Source organism: Pan paniscus, chromosome 1, assembly GCF_029289425.2.
Source record: "Pan paniscus chromosome 1, NHGRI_mPanPan1-v2.0_pri, whole genome shotgun sequence".
In the NCBI taxonomy this organism is placed as follows: domain Eukaryota; kingdom Metazoa; phylum Chordata; class Mammalia; order Primates; family Hominidae; genus Pan; species Pan paniscus.
In genome coordinates, this window is record NC_073249.2 from 224,903,143 (window position 1) to 224,916,774 (window position 13,632).

The window sequence follows — 13,632 nt, forward strand, 5'->3', positions numbered from 1 at the left end:
GGATAGGAGGTCACCCCGGGCAGGAGCCCTATGCAGAGGGACTATTCCCTGCTTGAGAAAAGTGAAAATCCTACTACTGGGAACCTCCTCAGACTGGGATGGAAGCAGCAGTGCCCGGCTCTGGCTGGCGAGTGCCAGCATCTTCTCTCAACAGGAGAGGGCAGTGCCGGCCCAGCTAGACTCCAGGACCCAGCGGCCTGGGGGTTCCGGCCATTTTCCTAAAGGCCTGTGAACGGGTGTCAGCGAATCACCAGCTTGTCTTTTGCCTCTTGTTTTTCTAAGAAAAAAGGGAGGAACACACACACATCTACACATGCACACACACAGCACACACAACCACACCACATTCATACACATGCACACACACCACACACATGCACACACACAACCACACACATTCATACACACGCACACACACAACCAAACACCATATTCACATGCACACACACAACCACACACCACATTCATACACACACAACCACACACATGCACACACAGCACACACACATGCACACCCCCCCACACCCCCATGCAAACACACAACCACACCCCCCCACACGCACACACACCCACACCACACACACGCACATACACACACACACCACACCCACAACCACCGACCACACACATGCACACAACCACACACACACCACCACACACACCCACACCCACACACAACCACACACATGCACACATACACCACACCCACACCACACACACACCACACACAACCACACACCACACATACACTCACACCCACACTACACACACACCCACACTACACACACCACACAAACCACACACATGCACATACACCACACACATGCACACATACACCAGACACACGCACGCACACACACACCACAGATACGCACACCACACGCACACACCCTGGCGAGTGTCTCTCTCTGTAGGACAATTTGCTTCCTAAACACGGCGTGGTGGAAACAATGATTTCAGCAAGCTTCTTGCTCACCAGAAATCGTCGGCTGCCTGATCTCCTTCGACTCCAGCTGGGAGCTTTTCCCCTAAGATGATCGTGTTCTTTCATCACGATATCTATTTATATTAACCGCTCTACCTTCCTGCTCGTCCAGCCTGGCGGGGCGTTTTCAAGGCTGAGGGGAGAAGAACTTTGTCTCGTTTCATCAAATCTGCCCTCTCTGGAGGGCTGCTGATGGACAGGTGACCCTCCACAGGGAGAGTCTGTAAATACCCCTCGGTCACCTACCTGGCCCTCGGGGAGGCACTCAGCCCTGCCGGTCAAACAAGCACACCCTGGCTGTGCCCCACTCACACACTCTCACACCCACACGCACCAACTCACGCGCCCACACTCACACACACACGCACCAACTCACGCGCCCACACTCACACACTCACAAACACGCGCCCACACTCACATGCATCAACTCACACGCCCACACTCACACTCACAAACGCGCCCACACTCACACGCTGTCACGTGCGCCGACACACGCACCGGTTCACATGCCACACTCACTCTCACACACGCTGACACACGCCCCGGCTCACACGCCAACCCTCACATGCTCTCACACGTGCCAACACATGCACCGGCTCACACGCCCCTCACACACTCTCATGCGTGCTGACACAAGCACTGGCTCACACGCCCACCCTCAGGCGCTCTCACACACACACGCACCAGCTCATGTGCCCACCCTCGTGCTCTCACGTGCGCCAACACATGTACCAGCTCGCGTCCACACGCTCTCACACACACACGCACCGGCTCATGAGCCCACACTCATGCACTCTCACGTGCGCCAACACATGCACCGGCTCATGCACCCACATTCACATGCTCTCATGTGCGCCAACACACGCACCGGCTCACGCGCCCACACTCACACACTCTCATGCACGCCAACACATGCACCAGCTCACGTGCCCACCATCACGTGCTCTCACACGTGCCAACACATGCACCGGCTCACACGCCCGCACTCACGCGCCCTCACACACGCCAACACACGCACTGGCTCACGTGCTCACACTCACACTCACACACACCAACACACGCACCAGCTCATGCACCCACACTCATGTACTCTCACACACACACACACCAGCTCACACACACACACGCTCTCACACGCACCGACACATGCACCAGCTCATGCGTCCACACACATGCTCTCACACACACACGCACCGGTGCACGCACCCACACTCACACACTCTCACACACACGTGCGTACTTATTAAAGCAAAGGCTCTTTCTGCAAAGTGCCCAGTGGGAGCCTGTCCACCTCATTCCCAGATATTGTACTTCCTCTCTCTCCTGTTCTCCTCTCCTCTCGCTCTACCCACCCCTTCTCTTACACCCATGCACACACACGTTTGTACACACCCCAGTGCACAGGTGAGCACCTTGGTGGGAAAGACACCACCAGGAATGACACCCCCTCCGTCTGTGTGGCCAGTGAGGTGGGGGCTTAGGGCTTTCATCTGCCTCTGCCATGGGTGTGTCACCCAGCAGGTGGACACGGAGTCTGGCCATGAGCGCCTGCACAGCTGTGACCTCTCCTGCAAGCAACCATTCCTGAAAAGGGCCACACTATTTGGACTCCCTCACTTGTTTGCAAATCCTCCTGTCCAAGCCTGAAGACCCCCTTCTGCAGTTGCACCAAAGGACACTGTGCAGTGGCCTGGGGGATACCAGGGCTGCGCTGCTTGTGTCTGATCTAATTTCTAAGGGAATGAGAATCTTCATAAACCCGATCTGCCCACGTCTGGGGTTTTCCTTTAAGCTTTATCCCCTTAGCCAAAAGCCAAGGCACAAAGGTGAGCCGAGAGTGTGTACAAGAAGCGCAATAGCTGCCGAGGCAGGGCAGGGCCAGTTGAGTTTCCCTGTCCTCACTCCATCCACGAGGGATGGGGAGCAGCCTGCAGTGTGGTGGGAACAGTGGGCTCCAGCTGCCCAGGGTGCTGCAGCTCCTGGAATGCACGTCATTAAAGCGATGCAACGGGACTTTAGAACGCTCGTCTGCAAGCCCAGAGAGGCAAGGAAGTTTAAACCTAGGTCCACTTTTCTTGCTCCTGAGCTTGCTATAGAACTCCACGTTGTCATCTGAGGCACCAACTGGTGCTGCTCTCACTGGAGTCACTTGACCTGCATCTGGGAGCAGTCACCCCCCGCCCCAGCCCCTGACTCCTGCCCAGCTCGCACCGTGCTGGCTTCTCCCAGAGGAAAGGGGTACTGCGTATCGGGGTGCCGGAGCTGGGCACACTGCACACATGCTCCTCCTGGGAGATCGGTGGTCAGCAAATGGGAAAACAGTACTTGTGGAACGGCCAGCAGGCAGAGCTCCATCTCCCTTTGGTTCCTCAGTTGGTGGGGGCATGTGGCCCAGGTTAGGCTGGGGGCGGAGTCACCCCTAGCAGGACGGCTGGACGCTGGGGCTTGGGAGGTGGGTGGGATGGGCACAGCCCAGGTGCTGACAGGGGCCCGGCTGGCTGGCGGACATCACCTCTTGTGCAAGTGGTCAGTGCCTGAGTGGTCCCACATCAGCAAGAACACCTGAGTCCAGGTTCCCAAGCTCCCAGCACCCCGCCTCTCCAGGCTGATGCAACGGAGCCTGGAAGGTTCAAATCACCCAGCCGGGGGCCAGGAGCCAGGCCCCTGAAGCTAAAATTTGGGCTCCACAGCCTGGCCTTGAGCCCACGGTCACTCAACATCTTGTAGCCTCCCTTTCCTCCTATGACAACTGGAGACAGAAGGGCCCCACTCTCAGGCTTTCGTGAGGATGCCGTGTAAGAATGCTTGGGAAGCGATGACTCAGCACAAGGCCCAGCAGACAGGACCCTTCAGGGGCCTCTGACTTCACTGAGAATCAGGGTCATAGTCCCTGCACTGGCCCACAAGGCCCCTTGGACCCGGCCCTGGTGACCTCTTACCTTTCTCTTATTTATTTTTATTTCTTTACAGAGTCTTGCTCTGTTGCCCAGGCTGGAGTGCAGTGGTGTGATCTTGGCTTACTGCAGCCTCGAATTCCTGGGCTCAGGACATCCTCTCGCCCTTAGCCCCCTGAGTAGCTGGGACCACAGGCACACACTACCGTGGTTGGCTAATTAAAAAAAAAATTTTTTTTTTTTTTGGTAGAAATGGGGTCTTGCTACGTTGCTCAGGCTGGTCTTGAACTCCTGGCCTCAGGTGATCTTCCTGCCTGGGTCGCCCAAAGTGTTGGGATTACAGGTGTGAGCCACCACCTGGCCCTTTCTTCTCACTCCGCTCACTCACTCCTTAAACAAACCCCGGCCTCTGGGCCTCTATGCTCACAGCTCCCTCCTGAGCCTCCTCCACAGGTGCCCAGGGCTCACTCTCCTTGAGTCTTTGCTGGAACGCCTCTCATCGAACAGGCAGTCTCAGCTCCCACACCAGGCTGCCAGCCTGGCCCCCTGTGAGGCTGTAACCCCACACCGCTGCACCCAGAGCTGTGCCTGCCACCTTGCTTGTCTGGCTTGCCTGTCTCCTCCCATTGGTGTGCGAGCCTCCTAAAGACAGCTGGTCTTTTATTTAGGGCTGGCCCCCGCACTGCAACAGCACTGGGCACAGACAGGGCCCCCTAGAGACACCGCCCTGACAATCCCAGTGGGTGTCTGCTGAGACTGTCACGTGCAGGGCGGCACAGAAGCACGCCCTTCTGGAGCTCGGCACAGGTGGGGAGTGAGTTCGGGGGACGGGAGTAGCAACAGGGAGGGAGGGTCCAGCTCCTTCTGCAGGACCCTGGTCCCTCCCATCACCCACTGCCCCCCTCCAGCCCCTGTGAGGTGAAGCAAGGGGAGCCGTGGAGGAGGACGGGATGGGGAAGGGGAGCAGTGAGGGACAAACTCAGAGGGTGCCTGCCGGGGACCAGGCTGCACGCGGCAGAGATGTCAGAACCTGCCATGAGTGCTTTATGAACAAACTGGGGTCCCTCGGATCGGGGGAGACCTTGGGGGATGGCCCACCTCGGCCCGACCGCCATGGCATCCGCGCACCCGGAGGGCAGGCGGCCAGGTTGGGCGACCACTCACATATGAAAGGCTTCACCGTGCTGTGGATATGCTTGTGCTGCTTGAGGCCGGAGGACGTGGCGAAGGTCTTCCCGCAGTCGGGGCAGGCGTGGGCCCGAGCGCCCACGTGCTGCGAGCGGATGTGCCGCTGAAGGTTGCTGGGGTCCGTGAACACCTGGGGAGACGGATACCGTTGGCGCGTGCCCTGCCTGGACACCCGCCTTGGCCTGGTTCTGGCTGGCGGACCAACCGGCTGTGGGGGGCAGGGCCCTGCCTGTCTCTCTTGCCACCACGTTGCAGTCTGCACCAAGCAGGCCGGGACGGGTCTCTGTGTAGCAAGGACCCGCTGCAGGGCCTTAAGTGAGCCGCAGAGCCTCCCCGGCTGCTTTCCTCAAGAACAATTCCTGAACTGAGGCTGCGTGAGACAGGGCTGCAGAAAGCATTTTCAGCTGTGGTGCAGAGACCCTGGCGGGCTCGGGGTGGAGGCTCGGCTCAGCCCCGCCAGCCTCTTCCTTCCACACTGGCGGGAGGACAGGAGCCGCGCTCGGGAAGGGGCCTAGGTTCTGGTCTCGGCCCTGATCCTTCTGACCTGGGGGACACGGTCTTCCCTGAGACTTCCTTTCCTTCCTAGTCACACGGAAGGGCCCGAGCCACCGCAGGGGCCTCCTACCCACGCTGCCGCACTCCATCTACATTTGGACCAGGGGGTGTGGGGAGCATGGGAGCGGGCGCCCGTCTGCAGCCTCCTGCCGCACCGGGGCTGAGACGGGGCCGCCCCGCAGGTTACCTTCACGCAGTTTTCACATTCGAAGCGTTTGCCGCTGTCGTGGGACATCTGGTGGCGGATGAGGTTGGACTTCCAGTTGAAGGCCTTGGGACACTGGTCGCATTTGTACTCGCGCTCCTCCGTGTGGATGACCATGTGCTGCTCCAGGCTGTGCAGAGGACGAGGCTCACTGCGGGGCCCGACTACCTGCCCTCTGCCCAGGAGGGGACCCCAACCATACAGCTTGTTCCCAGTGCCCCTTCGGAGCCCCCACCACGCTGCCGAGGGATCAGAGCACGTGCTGGTGTCTCCCTGCCCACCTCCTCTCTGCCATGGCCGGGCTGTGAGGGGCAGAGGCGGCCTTCCCCTAGCAGATGAGGAAGCCGGCACCTGGATGGTTCCATCCCTCACCCAAGACCACCCCCAGGGCGGCTGGAGGCAGTGCCGGACCCCGGCCCACACTCCCTGGGTGCCTCTCAAGCTGGTCCTGGCCTTGCGGCTAAGCTTGGGCCTAAGAAAAAAGGGGTTCAACACTGGCATGAACCCAGGAGTGGGGCAAGTCCCCCAAACCCAAGGATGCCCCTCTGAGTGCTGGGCACACACCGAGGAGGCAGGTCGGGAGTCACTCGGGGGTCTCCAGGTGACACCGAGGGGGCCCGAGCACAGCTGCTCGGAGGGGCCGCTGCACTTGGATGAAGGAGTCGCTCTAATTCCCTGCTCTTGGGGGACCCCCGGCTTCCCTTGTCCCAGGGATGACCGTTAATCTTCATGAGCAAAGCAGTGATATATCACGGCTCGTTAATTACGGGGCCCAGCCATCCATTCAGATCAGAAACGCCTGGTTCCCGAGCATCAGGAGACTGTATCTTTTCCCCTGTTGTTAATTGTGATTTATGTGTTTATGTAAAGAAAACACGGACCCTCTTGAGCGGCGTTTACCGGGAAGGGCCGCAGTTGGGATTTGCCCAAACGTTTATTTTCTCAGTCATCTGTTCCGGGTGGAGGGTTTGCCGTCCCCAGGGAGCGGTGCGGGGATGGGTGGTAATCCCCAGCAATCACATAGCCGGTTAGTGGCCTGATGGGCTTTGCTCTGACTTTGCGAGGCTGTCCTGGAGGAAATCGTCAAAGGCAGGAGGAGGGGCCCAGGTTGGAAAAGTCTCCATAGCTCCCTACAGCACTGGACTGAATGTCCTGGTTTCACTCCCCACGGAGACCAGGAATCTTGTCTTTCCCGGGGGTCACAGGTCCCCAAGGCCGCCCAGGCCCCAGATGCTGGCTCCTGCCTGGTCTCAGGGCAGGGGAGGGCCAGCGTGGGCCCGCTCATGTCTCTGAAGCCCCTCCTGGGACAGGCCGCTGCCACCGGGTGGGGAGCAGGGCTGGTGCCTTGGGGATAGGGGTGACCCCTTCCGGCTCTTGCCTACCATCTGAGAAGGAGCTGCTCGTGTGTCCAGAGGGTGGGGCCACCATGAATCCCTTGGTGGTGGGTGCTGCCACCCCCGTCCCGGTCTGGGACCTTATTACAGAAGTAGCCTTGGGCTTAGCGGCTGCAGGTCTGGGCTCTGGCCTGAGTTTTTCTCCTTTTTAGTTTCTCCCCACAGCGCAGCCCTGGCAGGCAGGGCCACGAGCCTAGGAGGTGGCTTCCTGAGGCCAGGACATTTGCGGTCGGAGCCAGGGGACACCTGCGGCTCTGGCCACGGGATCCTGCACCTGCTCTGCCCGCAGCGCCAGTGTCCTAAAAGGGGCACGTATCCCCAGGGTGTGTCCCACCAGGGGGCCCTTTGTCTACACCTGTTGGGGAGTGAGGCGGGGGAAGGGAGGGGAGGAAGACTCAGAGGAGGGCACGGAAAGGGGAGGAAGACTCAGAGGAGGGCACGGGAAGGGGAGGAAGACTCAGAGGAGGGCACGGGAAGGGGAGGAAGACTCAGAGGAGGGCACGGGAAGGGGAGGAAGACTCGGAGGGCACGGGAAGGGGAGGAAGACTCAGAGGAGGGCACGGGAAGGGGAGGAAGACTCGGAGGGCACGGGAAGGGGAGGAAGACTCAGAGGAGGGCACGGGAAGGGGAGGAAGACTCGGAGGGCACGGGAAGGGGAGGAAGACTCAGAGGAGGGCACGGGAAGGGGAGGAAGACTCGGAGGGCATGGGAAGGGGAGGAAGACTCGGAGGAGGGCGTGGCACCTGTACTTGTTGGGGAACATGCGCTCGCAGTCCTTGCACTCGTGGGCTTGGCCGCTGCCACCGCCAAGGCCCTCGGTCTTGAGCTCCTCAGCCAGGCCCTCGTAGAGCGCAGCCCCCACTGAGCCACACGTGTACTTCTTATGGCGCCGCAGGTCCAGCTTGGACTGGAAGAGTTCGTCACACTCGTCACAGCGGAACGTGGGCTCCTCTGCAAGAGAGAGAACGAGGCGGTGGTGAGTGAGCTGGAGACCCAGCCCAGGGCTATCAGGGGACTCTGGAGACCTGGCCCCCTCACCACGGTGCCTCAGGGCCTGCACCCAGGCTGGCCAGTCCTGCACTGCTTCCTTCCAGCCTTCAACTTGGGGCCCACCAGCCTGCCCTGGAAACAGGCATGTGGAGTCCCCAGGGCCCAGCCCTGGGCAGGACCAAAGGACCCCCCAATCTGTGCCTCAGAGGGAGCCCCGGGCGACACCCAGCCCTGCCTGTGCCTCAGGCAGCCACCGTGGGCTGGAGAAGGCCCCGCTCGGGAGTGGAGGAGGAAGCCGGGCCAAGTGCTTTGTTTATGAATCAGGAGAAAAACGATGACAGAGCTGCAGTGCATATAATAAATTATTGTCGTCAAGGTCAAACAAATTAAAAGGGGGGCAGCTATTATTAAGTTTACGAGGCAGCATCCTGACTGCCTTGCCAAGCCAAACAATCAGCCTGGAGCTGTCATCCTGGTGGGGGGGGCTCTGGGCCCGTCCCTGCCTCCCCTGCCTGTAGCAGCTGGGCAGCAGCCTTCCACCTAAGACGCGAGGCCCCCCCCAACAAGATGCCTCATCCCCCCGGCTCTGGAAAGAACGCTGGCACTGAGCTCTTTCCCAAATTAATTGAACAATGGTGTGTGCACCAGTGTGTGAGTGCACGGGGGCATCTTGGGCATGAGCAGGCAGCTGTGTACGCACACCTAAGTGTGAATATCTCAGCATATCTGCATCCATGTCTGTGCATTTTTGTGTGACTGTGTGTGCATGTCTATGCACTTACACCCATGTTTGTGTGGGCCTGCATGGGTACTCCTGTGCACGTGTGTGAGGACGCATGTGTTTCTGCATGCACCTACATGCGTGAATATTTGTGTGCACTGGCGTGTTTTCATACTTGCACGTGTGGTTTGTGTATGCCTTTGTGTTGAGGCATGTGTGCATCTGTGTGTTCATGTGGGTGCATACTTTGCATGTGTGAATGCACATGTGTTTCTGTCTGCATGTGTGTGCATTTGTGTTATGTATGCATACGTGCATATTATACACATATGTTCGTGCGCATGGGTGGCTGTGTTGTGTGTGCATATGTGTTTGATGTGCACACATGTGCATGTGAACATGTGTGTGAACACGCACATTGTGTGTTGGTTTGTGTGTGTGTGCGCCAATGGCTGTGTAGTTGTGCAGGCATGAATATGTGTACACATGCTTGTATATGAATGTGTGTATGCTAACGTGCATGTTTGTGTTTGTGTGCATGTGATGTGTGTATGCATGCAATTTGTGTGTGTGCATTTGGGTGCTTGTGGGAATGTGTGTTTGGGTGTGTATGCACGTGCACGAGGACTGACCCAGTGCCCAGCATTGAGCAGAGTCTTCATGAGCTTGGTCTGAACGTTGACTCAAAGGCCTGAACCTAAGGATTGCCGAGGAGACGGGGGGATGGGGGCAGATGGAAGAGGGATGTCACTTCCCGTCCCCTCCCTGTGTCAGAGAGACCACCACGGTCATAGGCCTTTTAGAGTCCTAAGGAAAGGGTGGGCTGCTTTGCAGTCTGGGCAGTGCAGGGGTTACCAGAAGTGGCACCTCCTTGCTGACTGGAAGCTTCCCTGAGCCTAAGGGTAGAGATGCTGCTATTTGGCCTGGGCCACCCCAGCACCCCTGGCGGGTCCTCAGAGCCTGGCTCCCTGAGCCTCAGGTGCCCAAGGTGGGGATTCCAGCAGGGTGCTGGCCCCAAGAGACCACAGCAGGCATACTGGGTGGACCCACCCACCCACCCCTTGCCAACCAAGGTACAGATGCCAGCTTGCCAGATGTGATTTTTGGTGCCGTCTTTGGACAGAGGTAAGTATTTGGCTGACAGGGAAGGGGTGTCTGGCCGAGAGGAGCCCCAGGGGTGTGTGCATTGGGGGTGAGTGGGCAGGCACCACTGCTGGTCAAGATGCACGAAACACCGTGATTTCGTTCTCAGCCGGTGTCCAGGCATCCTGGCCCTGCTCACTGACCTGAACCTCAGGAAAGCACTGGTTTGGGGGAAAACAAGATCATGAAGGGAAAAAAGCCAGAGGATGCCCAGGGCCTGCGCAGTCCACTTCCCACAGGACTGCGGTCCACACCTCAGCTCCAGCCTCTGGGGCTTGGAGGGCTCCGTCCCAAACCTCTCCGGGGAAGGCTGCCATTCGGAGCTTTCCGAGTTTGTTCACTCACTGAACAAACCAAACCCACCTAGGAGCTGCCAGGAGGGATCCTTGGACAGGGTGCACAGCCTGGGAGGAGGTGGGCAAGAAATACTCACCCTAGAAGTCTACAAAATGCCACCTTGAAATGTGATTCAAGCCTGCAAATTCTTCAGAGAGAGCCCACTGTGCAAATGATGTGGGTGGCAAGGCTGACCCCTGGGGTCTGGTGGGAGCCCCACGTGGCAGGTCCTGTCCTCAGGGCTTAAGAGAATCTGGGCACTGAAGCCCCGCATCGACCTGCAAGCACCCAGGGAAGGGCGACAGTATTCGCATGCCCGCTTCAGAACTGGCAAACTGAGGCTGGGCAACACCGAGTTGCTTGTCCAAGGAAGAAGTGGAGCAGTAGGCCTGCAGCCTGCCCATGATTTTGGGGCCGAGGAAGCAGGGCTGGCAGGGCCCCAATTTCCCACTGAGGGTTTTGGGGAAAGCGAGGTGAGCCTGGGATAGAGGGATGCTCACCATCACCCCCTCTCAGGCCTTCCCTTGTCTTCAGAAACTGGGATTTTCACTGGGGAACAAGCCCTGCAGATCTGAGCACCAAGACCATTGCAGAACACAGCCAACCCGCAGACCTGGGAAACTGCCTGTGGGTGGATTCCAACGTCCCGGGCTGGAAGGAGGCTGAGATGGGGCCTCCAGCCAGCATCGTGATTCAGTTAGAAATGCCAGCTTTTATTTTACTCTTTCTGGACCCAATGAAGAACAATCATAGAAGTTGAAATTTGAAAACAAAGACAAGAAGAAATGCCAACCCCACCCACTCATATTACTGACCAACTTATTTTTTCCAGTTCTCATTTAGAATTTGGGATGAAAATAAAAATTTAGATTGCAAATGAGAATGCAGTCTGATTCTCACTCCAATGGCCTTGGAGGGTGCCCTGGACGTGATGGAGCCGACTTCAGTGAGCATCCCTGCCCTGCTGCTCCCCAACCCCAGCCCTCCACGGATGGAGCTGGGCCCCCATCAGAGGACAGAGCCGGGTACAGGACACACCTGAGCCTGGCCTGCCCTTACTGAGTGGTGTGGACAGGTCTCCCGGCTGTCTTCCAGGCAGGTAAGGCTGGCCCTGAATACACCCCTGGGGCTCGTGGAGGGGCCAGAAACGGGGGCATAGTTTATGGCATTTTCACTTTCTCGGTACAAGAAACTTCTGCTTTAAAGAAATGCTGAAAGAACATGACCTATTCTGATAATGTTTCCCATCTTATTATCTCTGATCTCACGATCTGGCTGGCTCATGCGCTCTGTCCTCTATGCACTGCCTCCTCTTGACCTCTTTTGGAGAGAGGAAAAGCAAATTATTGTGAGGCTTTCTCAAAAGAAAAGCATATGGGAATGGAAGTGACTTTCTTTATTTTCTCCCAAGAGCAAAAAGTTCTCACGAAAGAGAATTCTTTCCTCTTCATTGTAAGTGTAAAAACAAAACACAAAGTCGAATGCATCTGAAAGTGGCTTCCCCGTGGTCTGAATCACTTGTGTGAAAATGGGCCTCGCATTCCTGACAGAGCTGCAGCTCTGCAGAGGGAATGTGTCCAGCCCCGGGACTGCAGAGCAGAGGCTCGGTTCTCCCGAAGCGGGCTGGCCCCCAAGGGTCTCCTGTGTCTTCTTCACTACCTGAACGTGGTCTCCAGCCAAGCCCTCTTCTCCCAACAAAAGCATAAAATATAGTGATTGGAAATGAAACTCTCTTCATCTGGCAGGGGTGCGTGGGCTATGGTACAGCATCCACCTGTCACCTACGCCAACTAAGCCAACGCCGTGGTGACCTCACATCTTGTTTGTCACATCTGCGCCTCACTTGCCTATCTGAAGTTCCATCAGCAATCTTCATGGCAGAGCAGGAATGTAACAGAAAAATAAATCAGTGCCTAATGGCCCCGGAGAGCCGAGGGGTTCACAATTAAGTGGCGTCTACGTACTAATCTACCAGACTCGAGGCTCAAAGGAGCTTGAGAGCCTCCTCCAAGTCCCTGCAGTGATAAGGGGCTGGCTACATTGAGCTGGGGTTGGGATAAAAGATTTTTTATGATAATTATCTTAGTGAGGAACATTTTTGCATTTTCTTTCTGTGCGATTCAGAGTTTAACTGGTGGGGGAGGCGGCTATTGGGGAGGCATGATCTTGACAGGAAAGAGTAGGGAAAGTCAAATATTTGATGTTGGGCTATTATGTGTGGCAAGCAATTAGCCCACAAATGTTTGATAAATTATTAGGAAAATGTAGACCCAGGTTATTTAATATCAGGGGCTGGAGGGGGGTGGGGAGCAGAAATCAAGGTTTTTAAAAAACCTTTTGGAAGAAAGAAATTTCATCATACAAACGAAATTCCATAGTCAAGCACTCTCCTTAAGTCAAGTAGATTTGTCTCTTGGCGTTCTTGTGCGCTGTCTAAGATTCATAGATCTTTTCAACAATTATTTTAAGGAAAATGAGGCCCTCCCCCCTGCTATCCAGATCTCGGCAACTGATTTTTCTTTTCTCAATGGCCTAAATAAAACCAAACTTTAGAGGAAGCTGCAGATAGGCTCCGGCTTGTTAAACTATCCTTCTGTGGTCATTTCCTTTCGGACACTCAGGGACATAAACAGATACTGCACCAAGGAAGGACCCAGCTAGCTGGGCCACGCTCGGTGATGGCAAGGGTAAATTAAGGCTGGGCCATGCTCAGTGATGGAAAGGGTAAATGAAGGCGGAGTTCTCCATGTCTGGTCTCAAAGCCTTCCTGCTCATTCCAGCACCATTCCTTCACCGTGAAATCAGAGTGGTTCCTTGGAGAAACTTACAGCAAATGGCATTAATCACTAAGCCTTGGTGTATTTGAAGGGGAGGTCCAAGAAGCAAGGAGGAAAACTCAGCCTCCCTCCAGGCTCCAGCACCAGCAGGAATCACCAGCGCCGGAAACGGCCAGGAGGGAGCTTGCGTTCCTGTTCACTTGCAGGGTCTCCCAAAGAAAAGCAGTTAGGCTCGAACCCTGGAGCCGTCTGCTCAGAGGGACCGGCGTGGAGCCGACGGGCCAGGGCCTCACTGCCCACAGAGCCTTTCCTGGCCGGCTGTTCCAGGACCCCGTAGGGGAACGGACACATGGCTTCATGATGTGAAGGCAGGAATGAGCCTGTATCTGGGAAGAGCTCATCTGTGTGGGACTGGAATTTTCTCAGGCATCCTCTCAGCTGTAC

The 13,632-nt window shown here is 56.9% G+C and overlaps 1 protein-coding gene across 1 annotated transcript in view; it reads right to left on the reverse strand.

Annotated features, from left to right (window-relative positions):
* PRDM16 (PR/SET domain 16) overlaps window positions 1-13,632 on the reverse strand; it is a 372,677-nt gene that overhangs the window by 25,484 nt on the left and 333,561 nt on the right. Inside the window, exons 6-8 of the mRNA XM_063602269.1 lie at window positions 7,965-8,172; window positions 5,810-5,957; window positions 5,044-5,197 (exon numbers count right to left, since the gene is read on the reverse strand). Coding sequence (XP_063458339.1) covers window positions 5,044-5,197; window positions 5,810-5,957; window positions 7,965-8,172 — 510 coding nt within the window. The remainder of the gene's footprint in view (window positions 1-5,043; window positions 5,198-5,809; window positions 5,958-7,964; window positions 8,173-13,632) is intronic.